This window comes from Caretta caretta, chromosome 13, assembly GCF_965140235.1.
Source record: "Caretta caretta isolate rCarCar2 chromosome 13, rCarCar1.hap1, whole genome shotgun sequence".
Lineage (NCBI taxonomy): Eukaryota > Metazoa > Chordata > Testudines > Cheloniidae > Caretta > Caretta caretta.
Window position 1 is genome coordinate 26,306,106 of NC_134218.1, and position 25,897 is coordinate 26,332,002.

The following is a 25,897-nucleotide window of genomic DNA, read 5'->3' on the forward strand; positions in this document are numbered from 1 at the left end:
ATTATACCTGGAGTATCCTATTGAATTAAATAGGATTATACAGGGATAACATTTTAACCTGTGAAATTTACTATAATTATTTGGCCAATATTCATTTTGCTTTCATGTTTCTTTCAGTGAAACTTAGAGATTTGTATTTGATTTGGAAATCCATTTGGGACTTATTTTTATTATTTTACCTGTTTTTTTTTCTTTGTGCTTGTATTTTTAAGTCTTTGTCTTCTTGGTCTTAGAGGGCATAGAGTCAGAGATAACATTTGTCTTTAAAGACTGATTTCTTTACCTAAAGTAGAAGTTTTTGTTTATTTTGTTGCTTATTTTTGAAAGATATTATTGATGGAGACAGACTTGCTCATTGTCTTTTTTTTTAGAAGCGATCTAATTGTTAACATTAGGGCCTATAGTACATCAAATTGATATGTTATGTATTTCTTAAATAATGCCATGGAGAAATTAGAAGTACAAGTAAAAGACCTAATTGGGTTTATCCTCCCAGCTTATACAGGATACAGACCGCAGATAGAGGATGTTTCAGATGTTAAACCATACTGGCCATTAGGACCACCACACCATTTTTGCTGTTTGGCTATGTGATATGGTGTGGGATTTTGCAATGTACCCCTGAAGGTATCGAATTGCAGTCACGAGTGTGATCTTCAGAGTCCCGCAGTTTCTGTTAATTTTTTTCACCATTTCAAAGACGTGTAAATACAGGCAATGTTCACCTCCACCCTCGCCTGTGAAAACATTGGTATAAAAGCCACTGCAGAGACTTTTCTCTTCAGGTGAAGTAGACCCAGAGTGGTAGCCACTGATTGCGGTAGTAAAATTACATGCCTCCTGCAATTCAAGGTCCTGGAGCCCCGTCAAGGCACTGATAAATGCCATGTGGGTTTTTTGTTTGTTTTTGTTAAATCTTTTCCCTCAGTAAAATGGCTCTTGTCCGGGGTGGTTTGTAACCCAGGTGTGAGTATAAACTTGTAGCTATTAATTAAAGAGAACACTGTCATGTTACAGTGATACAAAAGGAACATTATTTATCTGTTGGAGCTGGTCACACAAATACTGTTTTTTCTGAAGTGTCTAAGAATGAATAACTTATAGGTCTTTTGGGGTCTGTTTTTAGGTTATCCGTCTCAGCCAGCTGAACAAAGGCCTCTTCAGCAAATGCCACCTCAACTTATGCAACATGCACAGCAGCAGCAGCAGCAGCAGCCGCCCCCACCCCAGGCACAGCCACCAACTCAGCAGCAACAGCAACAAATGATGATGATGCTTATGATGCAACAGGATCCTAAATCAGTCAGGCTTCCTGTGCCACATGGTGTTCATCCACCTAGGGGCCCTTTAAATCCAGAGACTCAAAGAATGCCAATGCAGCAGAGTGGTAACATGTCAGTAATGGTTAGTTTACAAGGTCCTGGATCAGTACCTCCATCTCCTGATAAGCAGAGAATTTCTTTGCCAGGCAATCCTCCTCTGGGGAATAGTGCAAGAAAGATGGTTTACCAAGATAATGTACAGAATCCTTCCAGTTCACCCCTGGGAGAAGTTTCATCAGTACCCTCTCTCGCAGAAGGAAATGGAGCTGATGGGCTGCCAGCATCAGGGGCTCAAAATAATATGACCTCTCATTTAGTAGTTTCACAAACTCAGTTAATGATGACGGGGCCAAAACCTGGACCTTCTCCACTTTCAGCGTCCCAAGGTGCAAGTCCTCAACAACAATCTAATTCTTTACCTGGCTCTCATACACACCATTTCCCAAATGTTGCCACCCCATCTCAAACTTCAAGGCCTAAAACCCCAAACAGAGCAAGCCCAAGACCATACTATCCTCAGACTCCTAATAATCGTCCACCTAGCACAGAACCTTCAGAAATAAGCTTATCTCCAGAGAGACTTAATGCTTCTATTGCGGGACTCTTTCCTCCCCAAATTAATATTCCTTTGCCTCCAAGGCCTAATCTTAACAGAGGATTTGATCAGCAGGGTCTTAATCCAACTACCTTGAAGGCCATTGGACAAGCCCCATCAAATCTCACAATTAACAGTCAGTCTGGTTTTGCTGCTCCACAGTCACACAAGTTGGATACTGTTGTTGTCAATTCAGGAAAGCAAGCCAACACTGGAGGAACAAAGCGAGCAAGTCCAAGCAATAGCAGAAGGTCCAGTCCTGGATCTAGTAGGAAAACCACGCCAAGTCCTGGCAGACAAAATTCAAAAGCAGCTAAATTAGCATTGCCGACTCCACAGAACCCATCACTTTTGCAAAACATGGAATTACAAAGAAACATGGTAGTTGGTCCAACTTCTTTGCCAACGCCTGCGACAACAAGTTTTCCAAATAACAACATGCTGAATACTCAGAATCCTGCAATTTCTGTATCTGTTATGACTGGCATTCCTGAGGACAGCAAAGAGACCCTTAATGTTTCTCAAGATAATGAATGCCAGAGTACACAGGCTGTCCAGGGTAACAAAGACCAGCCTAATATTGAACTAAAAGGCATTCCCAGCCAAGAAATCAAAATGTTGGTCCCTGAAGAACAATCAAAAAAAGATGGGCCATCTTTAGATACCAACAGGCTTCCCGGCTTAGAGGAAAATAAGTCTATGAGAGAGGCACCAACTTCCTTAAGTCAACTTCTTGATAATTCTGGAGCTCCCAATGTAACCATTAAACCCCCTGGGCTCACCAGTCTTGAATTATCATCAATGGTAACCTCTGGCGAAGAGCTAAAGAAGATAGCTGTTGTTCCTCCACTACAGGATTCCTCTTCAAGTAAAGAACTTTCTAGTTCCTTAAGCTTGCCTCAGAATAATGAAGCTTGTTCAACTCAAGTGCACCAAGAACTAGGAGAGATGAATTTAAATGTTACACAGAATGTCCCTCCAGTAATACAAAGACCTGTTAGCTCCTCCTCTATTTCGACTTCTTTACCACCCAATCAGATAACAGTTTTTGTAACTTCAAACCCCATTACATCTTCTGCTAACACATCAACACCATTGCCATCTCATTTGCAGCCTACATTAGTCTCTACTGTCGTCACAATGCCCAATGTAGGTAACAAAGTTATGGTTTCTGAGGGACAATCAGCAGTTCAGTCTAATTCCCGGCCTCAGTTCATTACACCAGTTTTTATAAACTCATCTTCAATCATTCAGGTTATGAAAGGATCTCAGCCAAGTACAATTCCAACTGCACCATTGACCTCTAACTCTAATTTAATGCCTCAGTCAGTTGCAGTTGTTGGTCCTCTGCACATACCACAGAACATAAAGTTTTCATCAGGGCCTGCTCCTCCTAATAGTCCTGTCCCTAGTATACCAACAAGCAGGTCACTGGTTCTTAATCCACTGGCAGCTCCTATTCAGCTTCCTTCTCCCCCGTCTATGGCATCTTCAAATGTTCTTCCGCATCCTCATGTTCAACAAGTCAAAGATTTTAACCCAGATGAGTCCAGTTCTCAAGCTAGTGTATCAGCTGATCAGTGCTCTGTAATGGTGACACAGTCTGGAGCTGTGGTTTCATCTCTTCTAACAAGTAGTCCGGGATCTTCTGGAAACAGGCGAAGTCCAGTTTCATCCGGTAAGGGAAAGGGAAAAGTGGACAAGATTGGTCAATTTTTGCTGACCAAAGCATGTAAAAAAGTTACAGGCTCCCTTGAAAAAGGGGAGGAACAACATTCTTTGGATGGAGAAGTTGAAGGCCAGGGGCTAGAAATATCAGTCCCTAATAGTCTGGGAACAGAGCAAATACCTGTAGAACTAGACAATAGAACTGTAACACCTCCAGCACTCAGTCTTCTAAGACAGAGCACTTCTGGGCCTGGGAATTTGAGTGTTAGCACGGCTGCTACTGTATCTGCTTCTGTATCTCCAAGCTTATCAAGCAACACTCCTCCCACAAATGTACTGTCGGTAGTAACCACTCCTGTAATCTCAGAGCTTGCACCCACCGCTCCAAGCACTAATAGTAACCGTGGTGGTTTACCAGATGAGCAAATTGGGATTGGCTTAGTGGAGGAAAAAGGAGGAGCACATCAGGAATTGCCACAGAATATAGGTACGTACTCTGTGTGCACTGTTATTCTCCCACGACCTCTTACAATTATGAATCAGAAATTCAGCTGATACGTGGAGCTTTAGGAATATGCATTTGCAATTAACATAAAATCCAGACAGTTCAACAGAGGGTAATATAACCCAGTTGCTGCTCCTGGAGCATTGTTTTTATAGCATCTGAATGGTATAACTGTGCTTGTAACATTACACTGAAAATACACTTTTTTTTAATGGAAATAAGCTTTCTCATTCCTACATTTAACTCAGTTCTTACCTAAGAGAATTGCTCTCTGTCACCTCTTGGAACAGAAACAAAAAGTGTCTTCATAAAAATTGTGATTTCAGTTCAGTTTTATGTGAGTCTTTGAGTGTATTAAGAGGCTGCATTAATTTTTTCTACTTGCTGAGCTTTTGAAAATAGTCCCCAATTTTAAAATAATTTTATTTCGTGAAATTCATAGTTTTTCTTGCTACCTGCAGTAGTTCTGAAAGATATTTGTGTTCAAAATACAAGTTTACTTGCTCAAAACCATTTCTTCCCCTTAATCCTCTTGTGAAGCAAAATACTTAACATGAGATTTCAATTGAGGTATGCTCTGATGCTATAATACATGAGTAATTTCACTTAAAGATCAAAAGTAGGGAGAAAAGTTGTATTTGAACACCTGTAAAGATGATAAAAGGTGTACATACGATTTCTGTTGTTTAATCTCTTGTGACTTCTAATTTTACCAATTCTCCAACCAGGAAAACTCTGCATGGATTGGAAATATTCTTGCCAGAGAACGCAATTATGTTTTTGTATTACGTTTAGAGTGATTTTTCTTTCAAAGTACGATATGAAGTACAATTTTTGTCCCAAAGAAGTAAATGTGGGTAAGAAGACTTAACTGTGAGCATGAGCACAGGGGGGTCCCCATTCTAAACACGGTAACCCTTTCCGGAACCGGTTAATTCCCATACATGTGCAGCACCTTTTTTAATAATCTCTTTTTTCACTTAAAAGGAGTGAGTTTAAATATCCACGTTTCAGAGAGACAAACAGCGAGATGTAATTATGAGTAAATTTCATTTGAGTACGAAAAGATGTCTAACCTGGGGTTTTTTGGTCACGGTTACTATTCAAGCAACTGAACAGGTTTTAAGATGATCCAGCTAATTTTTGCTGTCCTTTTCATAGTCCCCCTGAAAATGGAATAGAAATAAAATAGCTTCTGAAGTAAATTCTCGGAAGCGTTTCCCATTAGTGCTTTATATCATGATATTTGGACACCAGGATTGAAATCGTGACACCATTGAATGGGAATTTTTCCATAGATGTGAATGGGGCCACAATTTCACCTGAAGTATTATTGATAGCTTTATCAGATAATTAGAAGTATGTCTTAACATTATTCCACAATGGGGAAAAAAAGCTGGTAACAAAAATTAGCCATGACAATCTTCCTCTAAAACATTAGTAGCAAACAATGTTGTGTTACTTTCCAAGTGACTTTGCTGCTACTCCTTTTCTTCAGTATGTGGAATAAATACCGAGAAGAGGAATGGGAGCAGATGGGTAATCTAGTTACAGAGAGAGGAGCTTTCATTGGAAGCATAAAATATAATATGGTAGAGTGACCTTGTTAGTTCGTGGGAATATAACCCCTGGAATTATGTAGGTTTTATATCAAGAGTACAAAATAGATAGTTCTAATGTTTCCAGAAAGCTGCAGTTCCACACTTGAAAACTCCACATCTCACTGAAAAGTAACAGGAACCCCCCCACCCTTTTTTTTTTTTTTTTTTTTTAACATTCTGAAGGCCATGTAACCTTTTTCAGCCCACCTGGTTATGTAACATAGGCAGTAATTGCAAACCCATAATGTGGTGTGGCAACATTTAACTTTGAAATACTAAAAGGGCTGATGATTGCTGCACCAGTTCCACACCAGAGATGATGGTATTTTAAAGGTGAAAGCAAAAGCCTTTTTATATGTGAAGAAGCTGAGTTCAAGATTGTCTTTATCCTGCAACTTGAGTTCACCGACTTGAAAAGCAGAGGTAGATAGCTACGTATTCTGTGCCGCTTTAGATTTTGGCGGTGGGATCAGCCACTGAAGGAAGAACACAGAATTTCAATTAGACTTGCCATGTAGTTAAAGGAAGAACTGAGTTTTCAGTTTTCTCTCAAAATGTATGTATAATTTTATGGCGTTAAAGTTATATAGTCAATTGTTTAAATCGGACCTAAACACTTTTGGGTTTATTTTCTTTTTGAATTATTTAGCATGCTTTTTTCTAACAAGGCTGTTTTCCCCTGCTTATTTTTAACTTAGTAGCATAAAGAATATTAAGTCAGATCTTCGTTGGTTTTTCTGGAGGCCTTCTTGAGAATCTCTGCAATGTATTTTGAACTTTTGCAATTTAATTGAAAGAGTAAGAGTGTTGAACATTAACAGACATCCTTTCTCCCAAATGTTCATTAGGTATTAGAGTCATATCATTGTTAAAACTGCAGAGAGACCAGAATTTTAAAAAATCTAAATGAAAATCCCTTCACTTTTTCAGTCCTTTATCTCTTGTGATGTCTAACTTCACCAATTCTCCAACCTAACAAACTCTATATGGATTGGAGAAATCCAAAATTTTGAATGCAAAAAACAAGCAGAGATTTTTTTTCTCCTATGTTTTTGTACCACCACCCGTTCCCCCCGACCCCAAAAAAGAAAAGTCTTAGATGCAGTGTCTTAGGTTACCATATTGCTGTGTGGGCTGGGCTGATCGTGCAAGGCAAAAAGTTCTGTAATTGCTTTCGAAAGAAAAGTGAACCAGTGCTGACTTTTCCCTCCCTTTTATCTTAGCGTCTTCACAACATTTAACCCAGAAGGAAACTCCAGTTGCAACACCAGAAAGTGCTATTCAAAGAACAGGTAATTTTTACTGTGGAAATCAGCATATATCTATGTGTTATATATACAACTTTGCATTATTTTGCATTTCTGGGAAGCAGTTGCCTTCTGTTGATTGTAAGCACTTCCTTATTGAAACAATTTTGATACTGTTAATCATTGAAACAGTTATTTCATAAATTTATGGGAATGATCAGCATGATAGCTTGGGGTGGCTCCTGCTGTTTAAGCATTTTGTCCTGCATGCCTTAATTTTAGTTTATGTGAACAGACTATTGTTTTTTGAAATGTAGGTTGAAATTTTCAAAGTAGTGATGGGGGATTTAGACACATTTTCCATTTATTTTAATGGTGGTATATTTAAATCTCCCAGGACAGCTTTGAAAGTCTCAGCCATCAACTTTAAGAGCTGGATTTTCCAAAGAGCTCAGTTCTCCCATTTAGATACCTAGATTATTTTCAGAGGTGTTAAATGGGAGCTCCTGGGTGCTGAAGACCCTTGAAATCCATTTAGGTGCCTAAATGGGAAACTGAGTGCTCTTGAAAATCTGTCCGCATCCTTAGAGACCTAAATATGTGCTGCTGGGTACCTGATCCTTTTGGAAATTCCGGCCCTAAAATCTAACTTCTTTTCTACTCTTTTTTTAGTGAGCCCATAGCAGTGTTTGCACTGATCGATTTTTCTTGCTGCCTTTGGGAAGAGCTATTTGCTATTATCTAAGATAATAAACATATTAAATTCTGTTTAAAAACCCAAACAAACCTTAATCCTAAAAACACACTCACGTGAGTCGCTCCACTCTCATTGATGGGACCATTAATATGTGTACAGTTCAGCACGTGTGTTTGCAGGATTGAGGCCTTAGTGTGATTGGAAATGGGACCTGAAGAAAAGACTGCACTGACTTGTTCAAAAACATCAATTTTAATGAAAGAAAACAATTACAGGCAGGCATGCCTTTGGGGTTATGTTCTGCTCATCAGGCCAGGGGGATGTGGGTGTCACAGGGAGTTCACATGAAGAAACTGCTATTCTGATTTTTTACTATGGAATATTATCCTTGCCCATAGAATTCTGCATGGAAGGAAAATTTCTAGTAATTTCAAAATTCAGTCTGTTGCTCTAGATTAGTATATTCAGTCTGTTTTGCTTTTCTGTTGTTGCGGGTCAGACAAGAATATAAATCCAATGGTTTGATAAGCCAACTCCCCTTATTTCTTGGTGAGTTTTTAAAAAAATCTTTTTCTAACTGTCAGGTTTGATACACACTGTAGAAAAATTACATTTAATTCAGAAGTTAACAGCCATTGTTAAAGCATTCTTAAAGGAAAAGCTTGTCAGTGCTTTGTGCAGCAGTGGCTAAGAAAGGTGAACAAAATTTTAGGATATTTAAGGATGGAGTGGAAAATAATACTGAAACTATATTAAATTAGAACACTATTATATCGATCAATGGCATGTCCTGCTCTGGAATACTGTGTTCAGATCTGGGCACCCTGTCTCAGTAAAGACTTAGCTAAAGGAGAGGAGATTCAGAAACTGGCAACAAGAAGATTAGAGACCTGGAAAAAATCTCATTAAATGGGACTGGTTACCATAGAGAGGAGACATACAAGAGGAGCACATGCAAAAGTTATAAAAAATGATGAATGGTATGAAGAAGGTAGACCAGCAGCTTCTAGTCATCCTTTCTCATAATATAAGAACAAGGAGGACATTCAATAAAATTGAAAGATGTCAAGTTTAAAATTGAAAAAAGGAAATACTTTTTCATACAATACACAATAAGACTGTGGAACTGATAGCTACAAGCTATCTTTGAGGCCAGGAGCTTAGCAAGACTCAAAAAAGGATTGTACATTTATATGAAGACTATCCTGACTTATACTTTCAAGATTTAAAAAAGAAACCCCTTTAGAAGGGATATAAGCCTTCATGCCTCATGGCATAAGGCAAAGACTAACTCAAATGAAGGTTAAGAAAAACCTTTCCCCGTCGGTAGGCTATTCTACAGTTGCCTTCTCCATGGTTTTTTGTACCTCTCTCTGATGTAGTTGGTGATGGCCATCGTCAGAGATGTGATACTGGGCTAGCTGGACTGCTGGTCTGATCCAGTATGGCATTTTCTAGCTATAGGGTTGTTTAGTTTGAGAGCAACGATTGTCTTGTAAAGTGGGGAAATTATTTTACCAACCTAGTTTAGGGTAAGTGATGTGAGATAAGTAATGGTGCCTGAAGGGTTGTGTGTGTTTTGAGGCAAAGGGTGGGATCAAGTTATTCTAATGAGAAAAAAGTTATACTGGATGTTACACTGAGAATATTTAAAACTAGTCTAGGTTTCTTAAACTATAGCTGTGCCTGTGTGTATTTCTGCTGTGTTTTAACATTACCATGAAATGTTGTGAGAGAATCCTACAGTGTGTTTCATAGTTTTCCCCCAAAGGGTATATTACAGGTAGCAGTCACATACCTTCCAGATATCTGATTTTTAATGTGTATATATTTTGGCAGAGGGTTAGAAATATATCTTTTTCTCTTGCAGAACTTGAAACAAATGCTGCAATAGTTGCTTGCCAAAGGTAAGTAGATAGTCGCTATAGATTCAGGATGAATGTGGCTATCTTTGGAGGATGTCTGTTTCTCTTTGACTTTGCCTTAATCACACTACTTTCAAGAAATTCTTTATTGCCACAGCCTCTTTATTCTCCTTGGCCACACATCTGTTTTCTCTACTGAACAGACTGGTTTGCCCAGGTGTTATTTAAGTGGGATACTGTTGCATTAAGACTCCCAAATGTGCCCCAACACCTCTGGACAGCATTCCCTTATATACATTTAGGTTCTACTCTATGGGAGGATCCTTGTAGGGTTCCCATGGTCACTGCTTTCCAAAAAATTCCAGACCAGCATCATTGTAGGTGTGTACTTCCCAAAAGTGGGGATCTGCAGAGGCAATTTTGAAAGTAGTTTATATACCTTAGCATTATTAATCAGTTCTTCTTCGAGTGATGGTCCCTATTATATTTCACTGAGGGTTTATGCATGTGCACCATGCGTCCAGAGCCAAAGAATTTAAAAGTAGTAGTGTCCGTTGGTCTGCACAGGTACCCTGACTCGACTCATGGTTTCCTCTAAGGTGATAAAGGGTGGGGTGGACTGATTGCGTCTCCAGTTCCCTCTCATCACTGCATGGTCCAGGTCAGAATGATTGGTGTCTGTTTGCTTGTGATGCACTTCCTCAAACAAACTTGTATATTGCCTTGTCACCTTGTCCAATCGGTCCGTCAGCCCTCACAGAGAGAGAGCGCTAATCACAACACATCGTGTTGTTCTAGCCATTCCCTCAGTCACCCACTGGCCGGGCTGTCAGTGGTACTGGACACCCGATTGGCATAGCGCATCACAGCCCAGAACACCTGAGCTCAAGCAATCCACCAGCCTCCCAAATATCTGGGATTATAGGTACGCGCCCCTGTACCCAGTAACTTGTATATAGTTAGTTTTTTATAGTGTGTACTGTTTTTATTGTTTTTAGGTAGTTTCTAGTCATTTTAGAGTAGAATAGCTAGTTTGGGGGCCTCTTTTTTGCCTCTGCTCTCCCTGCCCCAGTACCCAAACATGGGTACTGTACTATGCCCCAGGCTTTAAAATCTGTGCCTCCTGCCCGCATTCCTTCTCTGTCAGTGACGAACATCAATACTGGCTCTTCTGCTTGGGAGAGGGCCAGGTGCAGTATCTATCAGTACTTCCTCAACCATACGGAAGAAGGGTCGGGCTCTCTGCCTCAGGAAGCATCTCATGGAGGTCACCATGAGACCTCCTTCAGATGCAGGTCAGGGAACCCCTTCTGTATGTCAGCCTGAACAGAACTTTGGGTATGATTGCTAGCGTTTATTCTGCCGAAAACTGATATTGGCAGAGTCTTGTAAAACATACTGAATACATTAGCCAGCACCTGTCCATGTAACTCAGGTGGTTAAACATCAGGATGAAGTATGATTTTCATGATAGTTCTGGTCTATTGATGTTTTGGGCCACACCTTTTAATAGTGGGGACCTTAAATTGACTCTTGGAGTATTTAATGATAAAAATATTGCTAGACTTTTGACAGAGAGAAGATAGTTATGCTGAGACTAGTGATCATATCTTTCATGCTTTTCTAACTACAACAGAATAGCTGTTAGCCAGGACAAATGGTAAACCTTGCCCACATTGGGCTCATTGGGATAGCGGGGAGAACCAACCTCTAAATGGGGGCTAACGCTATAAACCTCTGCGGGCTCTGGGGCTTCTCCTGGCCAGGAGGGGGGAACCGGAGCTGCCTTCGGCCGTCGGAGCCACCTCCCAGAATCCTCCTTAGGTAGCCCCCCTCAAAGGCAGCAGAAAAAAAATGGAGAGTTCCAGGGGCTGTTGCTGAGTTAATTATTTAAAATAAACGATCTTGTTGCATGCACTGGGCTCTCACCGTAATTGCATAGTTAAGTTTGGAGATTGCCTACCGTTATAATCTCCCTTTAGCTTCAGCAAAGCTAAATGGAAATTTCGTGGGTGAGAGAGTCTTCTAGTGCAGAATTTTTCTGAAAAAATGAGGCTAACAAACTAGACATATGGGAGATATGAGGGCTCACAAAATGAGGTTACCACACTTGAACATTTTCCTAACTCTTTTTGGCACATTATGTGACTCCAAAGTGTCTCGGAACTCCAAATATGCTTGTTTGTCGTCTTCATAGATTCCAAAGCCAGAAGGGACCATAGTGATTATCTAGTCTAGCCTCCTGTATAATACAGGTCAGATTATTTCCCCAAAATAATTCCTACAGCATATCTTTTAGAAAAACCATCCAATCTCGATTTAAAAATTGCCAGCGATGGAGAATGCACCACCACCCTTAGTACATTGTTTCAATGGCTCATTATCCTCACTATTAAAAATTTACACCTTATTTCTGGTGTGAATTTTTCCACCTTCAACTTCCAGCCATTGGATCATGTCAGAACTTCCTCTGCTAGATTTAAGAGCTTATTATCCAATATTTGTTCACCAAGTAGGTACTTACAGACTGTAAGCAGGTCACCCCTTAACCTTTTCTTTGTTAAACTAAATAAATTGATCTCCTTGGGCCTATCACTATAAGTAGGGCCCTACCAAATTCACGGTCCATTTTGGTCGATTTCCTGGTCATAGGATTTTAAAAATCATAAATGTCATGATTTCAGCTCTTGAAATCTGAAATTTCATGGTGTTGTAATTGTAGGGGTCCTGACTCAAAAAGGAGTTGTGGGTGGTCTCAAGATTATTGTAGAAGAGGGTTGCGGTACTGCTACCCTTACTTTTGTGCTGCTGCTGGCGGCGGCGCTGCCTTCAGAGCTGGGCAGCTGGAGAGCGGTGGCTTCTGGGCTGGGATCCCAGCTCTGAAGTCAGAGCTGCTGCTCGCAGCAGTGCAGAAGTAAGGATGCCATGGTATAATATTGCCACCCTTACTTCTGTGCTGCTGCTTTCAGAGCTGGACCGTCAGACAGCAGCCACCCAGGTCTGAAGTCAGCAGCATAGTAATAAGGGTGGCATGGTATTGTATTGCCACCCTTACTTCCACACTGCTGCTGGCAGGGCGCTGCCTTCAGAGCTGGGCGCCCAGCCAACAGCCACCACTCTCTGGCCGCCCAGCTCTGAAGGCAGCGCAGAAGTAAGGGTGGCAATACTGCGACCCCCTAAAATAACCTTGCGACCCCCCCCCCCTGCAACTCCCTTTTGTGTCAGGACCCCCAATTTGAGAAGTGCTGGTCTCCCCCCGTGAAATCTGTATAGTATAGGGTAAAAGTACACAAAAGACCAGATTTCACAGGGGGAAACCAGATTTCACAGTCTGTGATGCATTTTTCATGGCTGTGAATTTGCTAGGTCCCTAACTATAAGCCATGTTTTCCAAGCCTTTAATCATTCTCCTGGCTCTTCTCTGAATCTTCTCCAATTTATCAACATCCTTCTTGAATTGTGGACACCAGACACAGTATTCCAGCAGCAGTTACACCATTGCTAAATAGAGAGATAAAATAACCTCTCTACTCCTACTCAAGATTCACCATTTATGCATCCAAAGATTTCATTACCCTTTGGGCCATAGCATCGCATTGGGAGCTCATGGTCAGCTGATTATCCACTACAGCCCCCACATCTTTTTCAGAGTCAGTGCTTCTCAGGGTAGAGTCCTCTATCCTGTAAGTATGGCCATGTTCTTTGTTCCTAGATGTATATGTTTACATATAGCCCTATTAAAACACATATTTTTTGCTTGTGCCCAGCTTGCCAAGCAGTCCAGATCACTCAGTGACCTGTCCTCTTTATTATTTTCTATTCCCACAGTCTTGTCATCTGCAAACTTTATCAGGGATGATTTTGTTTTCTTCCAAGTCATCTATAAAAATGTTAATAGGGTAGGTCCAAGAACCGATCCCTGTGGGACCCCAGTAGAAACACACTTGTTAGATGATGATTCCCTGTTTACAACTGCATGTTGAGCCCTATCAGTTAGCCAGCTTATAATCCAGTGGCTCTCAAACTTTTGTTTGGTGACCCCTTTCAACAGCAAGCCTTTGACTGTGACCCCCCTTATAAATTAAAAACACATTTTTAAATAATTAACACTATTATAAATGCTGGAGGTGAAGCGGGGTCTGCGGGTGGAGGCTGACAGCTCGCAACCCCCCATGTAATAACCTCATGACCTCCTGAGGGGTCACGACCTCCAGTTTGAGAACTGCTGCTTGTGCAGGGAAAGCCCCTGGCGGGCCGAGCCGATTGGCCGAACCTGCAGACGCGGCAGGTAAACAAATCGCGGCTCCCAGTGGCCGCAGTTCGCTGCTCCAGGCCAATGGGAGCTGCAGGAAGCAGTGCGGGCCGAGGGACATGCTGGCCGCTGCTTCCAGCAGCTCCCATTGGCCTGGAGCCGCGATCAGCCGAACCTGTGGACGCAGCAGGTAAACAAACCGGCCCAGCCTGCCAGGGGCTTTCCCTGCACAAGTGGTGGAACAAGTTTGGGAACCACTGGTCTAGTGAACTCCTCTGCGAGCTCTTGTAAAACTCTTGGATGCAAGTTATCTGGACCAGCCAATTTTAAAATGTCTGACTTTAGTAGCAGCTGTTGAACATCCTCCTGAGATACTAATGGAATGGAGAGAGTGTTATATGATATGACTACATCATCTGTCCAAATACAGAACAGAATTTTTATTGGACATTTCCACTTCTGCATTATTATTATTGATAATTCTACCATTTTCATCCAGTAATGGTCCAATACCATTGTTAGGTTTCTTTTTGTTCCTAATATACTTTAAAAAAACCCACAATTCTTATTGTCCTTCACTCTGCTGGCCATAAAGTTCTCCTTGTATCCCCTATGATTTGTCTACGGTTCCTAAATTCTGATTTATATTCATAGAATCATAGACTATCAGGGTTGGAAGGGACCTCAGGAGGTCATCTAGTCCAACCCCCAGCTCAAAGCAGGACCAATCCCCAATTAAATCATCCCAGCCAGGGCTTTGTCAAGCCTGACCTTAAAAACTTCTAAGGAAGGAGATTCTACCACCTCCCTAGGTAACGCATTCCAGTGTTTCACCACCCTCCTAGTGAAAAAGTTTTTCCTAATATCCAACCTAAACCTCCCCCACTGCAACTTGAGACCATTACTCCTTGTCCTGTCCTCTTCTACCACTGAGAATAGTCTAGAACCATCCTCTCTGGAACCACCTCTCAGGTAGTTGAAAGCAGCTATCAAATCCCCTCTCATTCTTCTCTTCTGCAGACTAAACAATCCCAGTGCCCTCGGCCTCTCCTCATAAGTCATGTGTTCCAGACCCCTAATCATTTTTGTTGCCCTTCGCTGGACTCTCTCCAATTTATCCACATCCTTGTAGTGTGGGGCCCAAAACTGGACACAGTACTCCAGATGAGGCCTCACCAATGTCGAAAAGAGGGGGACGATCACGTCCCTCGATCTGCTCGCTATGCCCCTACTTATACATCCCAAAATGCCATTGCCCTTCTTGGCAACAAGGGCACACTGCTGACTCATATCCAGCTTCTCGTCCACTGTCACCCCTAGGTCCTTTTCCGCAGAACTGCTGCCGAGCCATTCGGTCCCTAGTCTGTAGCTGTGCATTGGGTTCTTCTGTCCTAAGTGTAGGACCCTGCACTTATCCTTATTGAACCTCATCAGATTTCTTTTGGCCCAATCCTCCAATTTGTCTAGGTCCCTCTGTATCCTATCCCTGCCCTCCAGCGTATCTACCACTCCTCCCAGTTTAGTATCATCCGCAAATTTGCTGAGAGTGCAATCCACACCATCCTCCAGATCATTTATGAAGATATTGAACAAAACCGGCCCCAGGACCGACCCCTGGGGTACTCCACTTGACACCGGCTGCTAACTAGACATGGAGCCATTGACCACTACCTGTTGAGCCCGACAATCTAGCCAACTTTCTACCCACCTTATAGTGCATTCATCCAGCCCATACTACTTTAACTTGCTGACAAGAATACTGTGGGAGACCATGTCAAAAGCTTTGATAAAGTCAAGAAACAATACATCCACTGCTTTCCCTTCATCCACAGAACCAGTAATCTCATTATAGAAGGCGATTAGATTAGTCAGGCATGACCTTCCCTTGGTGAATCCATGCTGACTGTTCCTGATCACTTTCCTCTCATGTAAGTGCTTCAGGATTGATTCCTTGAGGACCTGCTCCATGATTTTTCCGGGGACTGAGGTGAGGCTGACTGGCCTGTAGTTCCCCGGATCCTCCTCCTTCCCTTTTTTAAAGATTGGCACTACATTAGCCTTTTTCCAGTCATCTGGGATTCCCCCGTTCGCCACGAGTTTTCAAAGATAATGGCCAATGGCTCTGCAATCACAGCCACCAATTCCTTTAGCACTCTCGGATGCAACTCGTCCGGCCCCATGGACTTGTGCACGTCCAGCTTTTCTAAATAGTCCCTAACCACCTCTTTCTCCACAGAGGGCTGGCCATCTACTCCCCATGTTGTGATGCCCAGCGCAGCAGTCTGCGAGCTGTCCTTGTTAGTGAAGACAGAGGCAAAAAAAGCACTGAGCACATTAGCTTTTTCCACATCCTCTGTCACTAGGTTGCCTCCCTCATTCAGTAAGGGGCCGACACTTTCCTTGGCTTTCTTCTTGTTGCCAACATACTTGAGGAAACCCATCTTGTTACTCTTGACATCTCTTGCTAGCTGCAACTCCAGGTGCGATTTGGCCCTCCAGATTTCATTCCTACATGCCCGAGCAATATTTTCATACTCTTCCCTGGTGCTTCCAGCAGCTCCCATTGGCCTGGAGCAGCGAACCACAGACACTGGGAGCCACGATCGGCCGAACCTGCAGACACGGCAGGTAAACAAACCGGTCGGCCCGCCAGGGGCTTTCCCCGCACAAGCGGCGGAACAAGTTTGGGAACCACTGTTTTAGGACATTGATCTAAAAGCATTCAAGAGAACTTTCTTCTGAGTTATCAGTGACTCGGAAACAGGTAATGCCTTTTTTGGCAGCGTGTCACTTTATGAACCCCACTGAAGTTCTGCAAGTCAGGTTTTTATGGCATTAAGGAATCCTCCCAAGCTGAATGTGGACTTTCAGAACTGTGCATAGGTATCGCACACATTAGGAGAGCCCTGCCTCATACAGAGTACTAAAGGTCATACTCAGTTCAGGAAGGGTTTTCTCTGGCTGTTTTGGATTTCCTTATCCCTGGGAAAGCAACAAGGGCAGGGGCTGTAGTGGCACCTTCAGATGTCACTACAGATGTGCACTAATCACAGGCATGGGGAGTCAGACCTCTGGAGTTCCATTTCCACTTCTGCCAGTGACTAGACATCGTACTTACAAACATTTACAAATGTTATTTGGGTAGGCCTCACAACACTCCTCTGAAGTAGATAATTAGCCTTATCTTTATTTTACTAATTACAGATGGCAAAACAGAAGCTAAGGGACCTACATGTGGAACGCTAGTCTAATGGATTAGTCTAGAGTGCAATGTTTCTCAATCTTTTTGTGCTGGGAACCCACTTTGGACTTAAAAAACAAAAACAAACAAAAAAAAACCATGACTCCCCTAGAAAAAATTGTGATGGCCTACCTTTAAGCTCAGGGCTTCGGGCTTCAGCCCCCCGCAGCTGGAGGCACAGGGCTTCAGCCCCCCATGGGACTGAAACATGTAAATTGGCCCTGTAGTGTAGGGCCCCAGGCAATTTCCCTGCTTCCTACTCCTTAGTGAAAAGAAAAGGAGGACTTGTGGCACCTTAGAGACTAACAAATTTATTTGAGCATAAGCTTTCGTGAGCTACAGCTCACTTCATTGGATGCAGTCAGTGGAAAATACAGTGGGGACATCTATATACATAGAGAACATGAAACAATGGGTGTTACCATACACACTGTAACCAGAGTGATCTATTACCAACAGGAGAGCGGTGGGGGGCAGGGGAGAGGACCTTTTGTAGTGCTAATTAAGGTGGGCCATTTCCAGCAGTTGACAAGAACGTCTGAGGAACAGTGGAGTGTGGGGGGGGATAAACATGGGGAAATAGTTTTACTTTGTTTGTAATGACCCATCCACTCCCAGTCTCTATTCAAGCCTAAGTTAATTGTATCCAGTTTGGAAATTAATTCCAATTCAGCAGTCTCTCGTTGGAGTCTGTTTTTGAAGTTTTTTTGTTGACGTATTGCCACTTTTAGATCTGTAATCGAGTGATTACAGCTCTCGTCCCCTAATGCCCCTACTCGCGCTACATTGATGACATCTTCATCATCTGGACCCATGGAAAAGAAGCCCTTGAGGAATTCCACCATGATTTCAACAATTTCCATCCCACCATCAACCTCAGCCTGGATCAGTCCACACAAGAGATCCACTTCCTGGACACTATGGTGTTAATAAGCGATGGTCACATAAACACCACCCTATACCGGAAACCTACTGACCGCTATTCCTACCTACATGCCTCCAGCTTTCATCCAGACCACACCACACGATGCATTGTCTACAGCCAAGCTCCACGATACAACCACATTTGCTCCAACCCCTCAGACAGAGACAAACACCTACAAGATCTCTATCAAGTATTCTTACAACTACAATACCCACCTGCTGAATTGAAGAAACAGATTGACAGAGCCAGAAGAGTACCCAGAAGTCACCTACTACAGGACAGGCCCAACAAAGAAAATAACACAGCCACTAGCCATCACCTTCAGCCCCCAACTAAAACCTCTCCAATGCATCATCAAGGATCTACAACCTATCCTGAAGGACGACCCATCGCTCTCACAGATCTTGGGAGACAGGCCAGTCCTTGCTTACACACAGCCCCCCAACCTGAAGCAAATACTCACCAGCAACCACACACCACACAACAGAGCCACTAACCCAGGAACCTATCCTTGCAACAAAGCCCATTGCCAGCTGTGTCCACATATCTATTCAGGGGACACCATCGTAGGGCCTAATCACATCAGCCACACTATCAGAGGCTCGTTCACCTACACATCTACCAATGTGATATATGCCATCATGTGCCAGCAATGCCCCTCTGCCATGTATATTGGTCAAACTGGACAGTCTCTATGTAAAAGAATAAATGGACACAAATCAGATGTCAAGAGTTATAACATTCAAAAGCCAGTTGGAGAACACTTCAATCTCTTTGGTCACTCGATTATAGACCTAAAAGTTGCAATTCTTCAACAAAAAAACTTCAAAAACAGACTCCAACGAAAGACTGCTGAATTGGAATTAATTTGCAAACTGGATACAATTAACTTAAGCTTGAATAGAGACTGGGAGTGGATGGGTCATTACACAAAGTAAAACTATTTCCCCATGTTTATCCCCCCGCCCGCCCCCCCCACTGTTCCTCAGACATTCTTGTCAACTGCTGGAAATGGCCCACCTTGATTATCACTACAAAAGGTTCCCCCTCGGCCCCCGCTCTCCTGCTGGTAATAGCTCACCTTAAGTGATCACTCTGGTTACAGTGTGTATGATAACACCCATTGTTTCATGGTCTCTATATATATAAATCTCCCCACTGTATTTTCCACTGAATGCATCCAATGAACTGAGCTGTAGCTCACGAAAGCTTATGCTCAAATAAATTGGTTAGTCTCTAAGGTGCCACAAGTACTCCTTTTCTTTTTGCTAATACAGACTAACACGACTGCTACTCTGAAACCTACTCCTTAGTGCTGGCCCTACTTGCTTCCTCCTAAATCCTTCCGGTGACCCCACTGGGGGTTGCAGCCCACACGTTGAGAAACACTGATCTAGTGGGTTAGATATGAGATCTGGTGAACAGGGTTGAAGCCTAGTGTTGACACTTGTTTTATATTTTAGGCAAGTCATTTAGCTTTTCTGTGTCACTGTATTCCCATATGTAAAATGGGGATACTTATTTGCCTACCTGATTATGTTCTCTCTGCCCTTCCATGCTTGCCAATGTTCTGTGCCTTTTTGTCTTTGTAACTTGACTGTTGAATTCCTTGGCTTTCAGACATCAGCTGTTAAAATTACGAACTTGTATAAGTTTTCTCTCTTAAAATGAGGATTTCCTCTTAGAAGTGACTATGTAAAAATAGAACCTTTGTACTCTACAGATCTCCTCTGTGTGTTTTTTCAGACTCAGGACTGCTGACTAAAATACATTTTTATTCTTGTTAGTCCTGCAGAGACGTCACATGAAGAGGGCATGAAGTGAATTCTGTTCCTTGTATGTTAATCAACAGAGTTGTTTAATTGGTTTCACTTAGTTACCTTGTGAACCCACAGAAGACAATAGGGTTGCATAGATGTCACTGAGGGCTTCATTTGGCCTGTTGAAATTTACTGGTGAGACAAGGTGGGTGAGGTAATATCTTTTATCGGACCAAATTCTGTTGGTGAGACGGACAAGCTTTCAAGCTACACATCTTCCTCAAGTCTGGGAAAGATAACTTAGAGTGCCATAGCTAAATACAAGGTTGAATAGATAGTTTAGCATGAGTAGTTAGCCCATATTCTAAAGGTGAAGTGGCCTGTTAACATCCCTGTAGTCTTAGGACAAAAAGGGGGGTTAGTGGGTTACAGATTGTTGTAATAAGCTATAAATCCAGCATCTTTATTAAAATCAGGATTTTTAGTGTCTTGCATCAGGCTCACCTTTTGAAAGTGTTGTGCAGGTTTCCTTTGAGGATGAGGACTAATAGGTCAGACATAGAGTGATCGCTTCATGAAAAGTGTTCACCCATAGGTGATACGGGGAAGGGGAAGGGTGTTATGTCTTTTATAATTTTTCTCTGTGAGTTCATTCAAGAGCACAGAGATTGTCTGGTTTCACCCACATACTTGTTGTTGGGGCATTTAGTGCACTGGAGGAGGTACACCATAGCATGTGTAGGATCCACGGACCTTGAAAGGTGTGTTGTGCGGGATGTTGATCATTGTAGCAGTGGAGAGATGTCTGCAGGTTTTGCATCTGTTCTGCTAGGGTCTGGTCATGGTCTTAATAAAGACACTGGATTTTTATGGCTTATGACAACAATCTGTAACCCACTGACTCCCCTTTTTATCCGATGATTACAGGGGGTGTTGACGGGGCACTACATCTTGAATGGTCCCTTAGAATACGTGCTGAACTATCTGTTCAACCTTGTATTTAGCTGTGACAATCTGAGTACCTTTCCCAGACCTGAGGAAGAGCTCTGTGTAGCTCAAAAGCAGGTGTCTCTCACCAACAGAAATTGGTCCAATGAAAGGTATTACCTCACCCACCTTGTCTCTCTAATATCCTGTGGCCGACATGGCTGCAAAACCACTGCATACAACTGTGAAATTTACTAGTGTCTGTGTATGAGAAGAAAATAACTTCGCTTAATTCCCAGAGCACAAGATGAGTTTGCAAGGCTGGTAGAAATGAGTAAACAGTTTTAAATGTAATCACGGCACTGCTAATCTGGTGTGAGGGAAAATAAATGTGGCGCCCCACCGTACCATTGTAGAATAACTTTTCATGGCAGAACTGCACTTCGTTGTTAATTCTTTTAAAGCATTAAACCCACCTTACTAAAGCCTGTTTTGGTCTGGGAATAAATCATTTAGAAAGATTAGTGAAGCAACTCTTAGTTGTACAGAATAGTTGACAACAGTCCCTTCTTAAAAGTTCACAATTCTCCCTTGTGTTCATCTGTGACTTCAGTTCTGTATTTCCTTATTATAGCAGTTTCTTATGTAACTTAAGGCTTTTCCTAGAGTTCAGGAATGGTGATATCTGCTGACCATTTAAAAGATACCTAATTTCTCGGTCTTTTGAATGTTGCAAATATTCTCTACCCGTATCCATAGCATTTCATATCTTCGGTGCTAAGGGTCCGGAACTGGTACCAATATGCTTGTCTAATGAACTGCATTAAAAAATGATTCTTGCTCTTCACCAGAACTATTTTGTCTCACTTTATTAGTAATGAGGCAAAAGAGAGTTGTGAAAAGTCTAAAACTCCGAGTAGAAGAAATTCAAGAACAGAGGAATCTGCTGCCTCACAGGAAACAGTGGAGAATGGACAGCGCAAGAGGTCCTCCAGGCCATCATCTGCCTCTAGCACCGCAAAAGGTAAAATGCACAGACATCTTTACTGTGGAGTGGGTAGGAAGTGAAGTAGTTTCCAAAAGAATAATGTTGTTTGAATAAGTGTACCATGTCTATACTTTACAGCCAGTAAATATTGTGTGCAGTGTATGCTCCTAACCCTAGAGTTAGTACTGATGAGTTAGACACAGGCTGGAGTTTCGAAGTTTACATAGTTCAGTACCTGCAGTACATCTGTTTGTATGCACATTTTCCACTGTTAAGTTTTTCTGCAGTACTCATTCACATAGCATTCTTAAAATATAGTACTATTGGCAGTAATGGGCAGACATTGAAAGAACTCTACTCAAGCAAGACAGTGACATTTTTCCTACAGTCTGAAAGAAGATGTAAGCATTTGTCTCACTTCGTGTGTGTGATCTGCTTTTGGAAATCCAAATGGTCTTGTTATGCTGCTCAGACATTCTTAGAATTCTGCCTCGATGACCATCTAAGAGTGACGTGTGCTAGTACACAGATCCTCAGCTGTTCTGTCCAAGAATACGTGAAATCCTAAAGTTACAGATATTAACCCATGGCATCAGCAGTTGCTGGAGTGTCTTATTTCTCTAAGGCCTGTGGTCTAGAACAAAGTATGCAGCATGTGTGTGGCACATACATGTTCACTAGTAGAATGCCTGGATCGTGATGTCAGTGAGTGAGACGTGGGTGGTCAGTCCTAGTGGTTGGAATTGCAGGTCAGAGCAGAAGTCAGAGACCAGATGCCAGAGCTGAGGGTCAGAGCTGGGTTACCTGGAGTGAGGCAAGGCTGGGTCAAAGGCAGGAGCAGAGCTGGGCACAAGCAGGTACAGGAGCTATCACAGCCATAGGTGAATACTTTGAGTAACTGCTGTACTGCTTTTCGTTGTTTCCTGTTGGTTTAAGAACACGACATCCCCAAATGACAGTAGCTATGGGTAGCTCTGCGTTTACTACAGCAACAGAAAGGGTTTTTCCATTTCTGTAATAAATCCACCCCTTTGAGAGATCATATGCAGATCGATGAAGAATTCTTCTGTCAGCCAAGCTGTTTTATAGTGGGGGTCAGGTTGACCTAATTACATTGCACAGGGCATTTTCGCAGCCCTGAGTGAGATAGCTAGGTTGACCTGTTTTAGGTGTGGACCAGGCCATATGTTGACATAAACATTCTTCCTTTGACATAGCAGCATCTACACTGGGAGTTAGGTCAGCATAGCTATGTCAGTCAGGGTATGGCTTTTTCACACCCTTGACTAGCATACATACGTTCACCTAACTGATGGAACCGGAAGAAGTTTGTCATTTGTGCATACTCCTGTCTGTTCTACCTTTTAATAGTGATTGAGAACTTTTTTTTAAGTGTATTTATTATTTTAAATGCACTCGGGAACGTGTTAGATGCCTTTCATTACAAATGAAAACACAATCTGTGCACTAAGAAACATACAGACTGACTTCAGACACTGTGCAGTGAGGGATAGGAGAGGTGATGCAAGTTCTTTAAACAGAATCTAGTGCACAGTAAGATGGAGTAAAAGAGATTGTTGGAAGAGAAATACTTTGCTAGTTCTTGTAGGTATTTTGGAAGAAGTGGCTCTACAGCAGGGGTGGGCAAACTACAGCCCATGGGCCGCATCCGGCCCACCAACCATTTTAATCTGGCCCTCGAGCTCCCGCTGGGTCTGAGGCTTGCCCCGCTTTAGCGCTCCAGCCAGGGAGCCGGGTAAGGGGCTGCTCTGTGCGGCTCCCAGAAGCAGCGGCATGTCCCCCCTCTGGCTCCTACACATAGATATCTGGGAAACAATTCTCTGGCTGTTGGATCTTGCTGAAATGCTCAGGGTACAACTGACTGCTATATCTGGGGTTGGGGTTGAATGGGTGAGGTTCTGTTGGGGACTCAGAGCCCTCCCCATCTAGAGTCCCATTTCTAGCCATTGGAGATATGTGCTAATAACAGTCACGAATGGGCCATATGCCGTTGTAGGCAATCTCATTGTACCATCCCCTCCATAAATGTATTGAACTCGGTCTTGAAACAAATTAGGTTTTTTGCCCCCACTGCTCCCCTTGGAAGGGTGTTTTAGAACTTCACCCCTCTGATGATTAGAAACCTTTGTCTAATTCCAAGCCTAAACTTGTTCATGGACAGTTTATATCCATTTGTTCTTGTGCCAACATTGGCCCTTAACTTAAATAACTCCTCTCTCTCCCTGGCATTTATTCCTCTGATGTATTTATGGGGAGCAAACATATCTCCACTAAGCCTTTGTTTTGTTAGGCTAAACAGGCCAAGTCTCCTCTTGTCAGGAAGGTTCTCCATTTCTGTGATCATCCTGGTAGCCCTTCTCTGCATCTATTCCAGTTCAAATTCATCTTTCTTAAACATGAGAGACCGAATTGCACACAGTATTTGGTTTTTTGCTTTGTTGCCTTGCAACACTGTTTTTCCCCAGTAGTTTTAAAATGCAGATTGTTACAGAAGGATAGTCTTCAGAAGACATTGTAAAGAGCCAAAGAATCATCACAAACTTTTACTATGTTGTACTTAGTTAAAATTGTAAGGATGTAGGTTCCCTCCGTCCTTGCTCAATATTTTTCTTACCACTTTAAAATGGAAATTGCGAGTGCACTTTAAGTGCACTTGAAATGACCTCTGCTTTCTCTCTAGCTTCTGTAAGTACTTCTGTTTCCTCTGCTGAAGTGCTACAGTATTTTGTAACTTGCTATGCAAGTTATTAGTGAGACATAGTGGATTCTCCCTACAGAAGCCATACATTAAGCAAAAGCAAGAGTTTAATACACAGTTGTGTTACATCAGGACTCAAGCCCTCTCTGTAGTGGGACCAACAGATTCTGCATTTAAAAGGCACATTCCAAAAACCATTCACTTTTTTCCTATTGCACCCATCTCTGTAGTGTCTAAGCACTGCACCTGTAACTGTGTAGTTCAAGTTCTTGAAGCCATGTGTAATGTTTTATGGGTTTCTTCTTGTGGCAGTGCTTTGCAAGATGGCAGAATCATAACTAGAGCTAATACGGTAATAATACTTACTCAGCATCTTTCAGCCAAGGATCTTAAAGCTTTGCAAATGTTAAGCCTTCAAACACCCCTGTGAGCGGGGAAGCTGTTTGCACACATCCTTGTAAGAGAAGCTACTTAGAGTTTATTATCATTATTTATTTGGGATTGTCCTATCTCCCTAACAGCCTCAGTCAGGATCAGGGACCCATCGGGTTAGGTGCTGTACAAACTCAAGATGAGAAACAATCCCTCCTCTCTGGTGCTCACAGTCTGAATTTCCCTCCCCCACAGTGTTTTTTCTTAACATGTAAACAAAAAAAAAAAGCAATGTGTGTGCCTCTCTTGACAGGCTTACTAGCTTAGCATCCACAGGTTTTTCCTTTTAATTACAGAAACGAATGCCAGTGCAATGCAGTCAAAAAGAAGAAAATCCAAGTAAAGTACTGCATGGAAACACAAGACTTGCAAATGAGTGTGAATTTACCAGTAGCAATTTTGAGTTGTGATTTTTTTCTTTTTTTTGAAAAAAGAATAAAATTATGTACAGTAGAGTCATCTGAATATTATACTGTTCCCAGTAAGTACAAGTTTTTTTTCTAAAAACAAATAAATGGATATAAAATTGGGTTATTGTTAAACCCTCTGGTATGGGAAGGTGAAGTCCAGAGTTAGCGCATTAGGATAATGTGTTGTAAGAAATGCAAGGGAGGAGGGAGGGAAAGGCAGTTGTAAACTTATTTCTAAGTTTGCACTTTTCATTAAAAAAAAAATTAGATTACAGGGTTGCCATTTTTAGGTATTAAAACGATGTATTGTGCTGTTGTTTTAAGTACTGTATGTGAATAGCAGTAAGAGGGTTACAGGCAAACCCTGTCTTGTTTGGAAATGTAAATATTTTTATTATAAAGTAGATCTGATGTATTTGTTGTAGAAACGGACCAGTGAAATACAAATAAATTGAAGGGTTTGTATAATGTGGAATCCCTAATGCTCTAAATAAATGTTGTTGCCCTATAATTTGGGTTGTATTATTATTAGCAGCAGCATAGTACTGTACAGGAAGATTGAGTGGATTACTTGAAGCTCTAGGCCTACAAGCTCCTTATTTGGAGCTTTAAAGAGGAATTTGTTTAACCACAAATGAATTAACTAGTGCAGCTGTTGTTGCAAAGCACGAAAATATTCAAAGCCTACTACCCCAGCCTTCAGGATGCATGCATTTAATATGGACCAAAGAGTCCCAAAAGAT

The 25,897-nt window shown here is 42.0% G+C and overlaps 1 protein-coding gene across 3 annotated transcripts in view; it reads left to right on the forward strand.

Annotated features, from left to right (window-relative positions):
* The window catches only part of NCOA6 (nuclear receptor coactivator 6), a 70,172-nt gene extending 44,507 nt beyond the window's left edge, over positions 1 to 25,665 (forward strand). For 2 of the 3 annotated variants that reach the window (XM_075118829.1, XM_048820720.2), the window contains 5 exons: positions 1,127 to 4,072; positions 6,915 to 6,983; positions 9,506 to 9,542; positions 21,481 to 21,629; positions 25,041 to 25,665. In XM_075118829.1, the coding sequence (XP_074974930.1) occupies positions 1,127 to 4,072; positions 6,915 to 6,983; positions 9,506 to 9,542; positions 21,481 to 21,629; positions 25,041 to 25,087 (3,248 nt within the window). In that variant the 3' untranslated portion in view covers positions 25,088 to 25,665. The remainder of the gene's footprint in view (positions 1 to 1,126; positions 4,073 to 6,914; positions 6,984 to 9,505; positions 9,543 to 21,480; positions 21,630 to 25,040) is intronic. The other variant, XM_075118830.1, reaches the window with a different exon arrangement.
* The last annotated feature ends 232 nt before the right edge of the window (positions 25,666 to 25,897 follow it).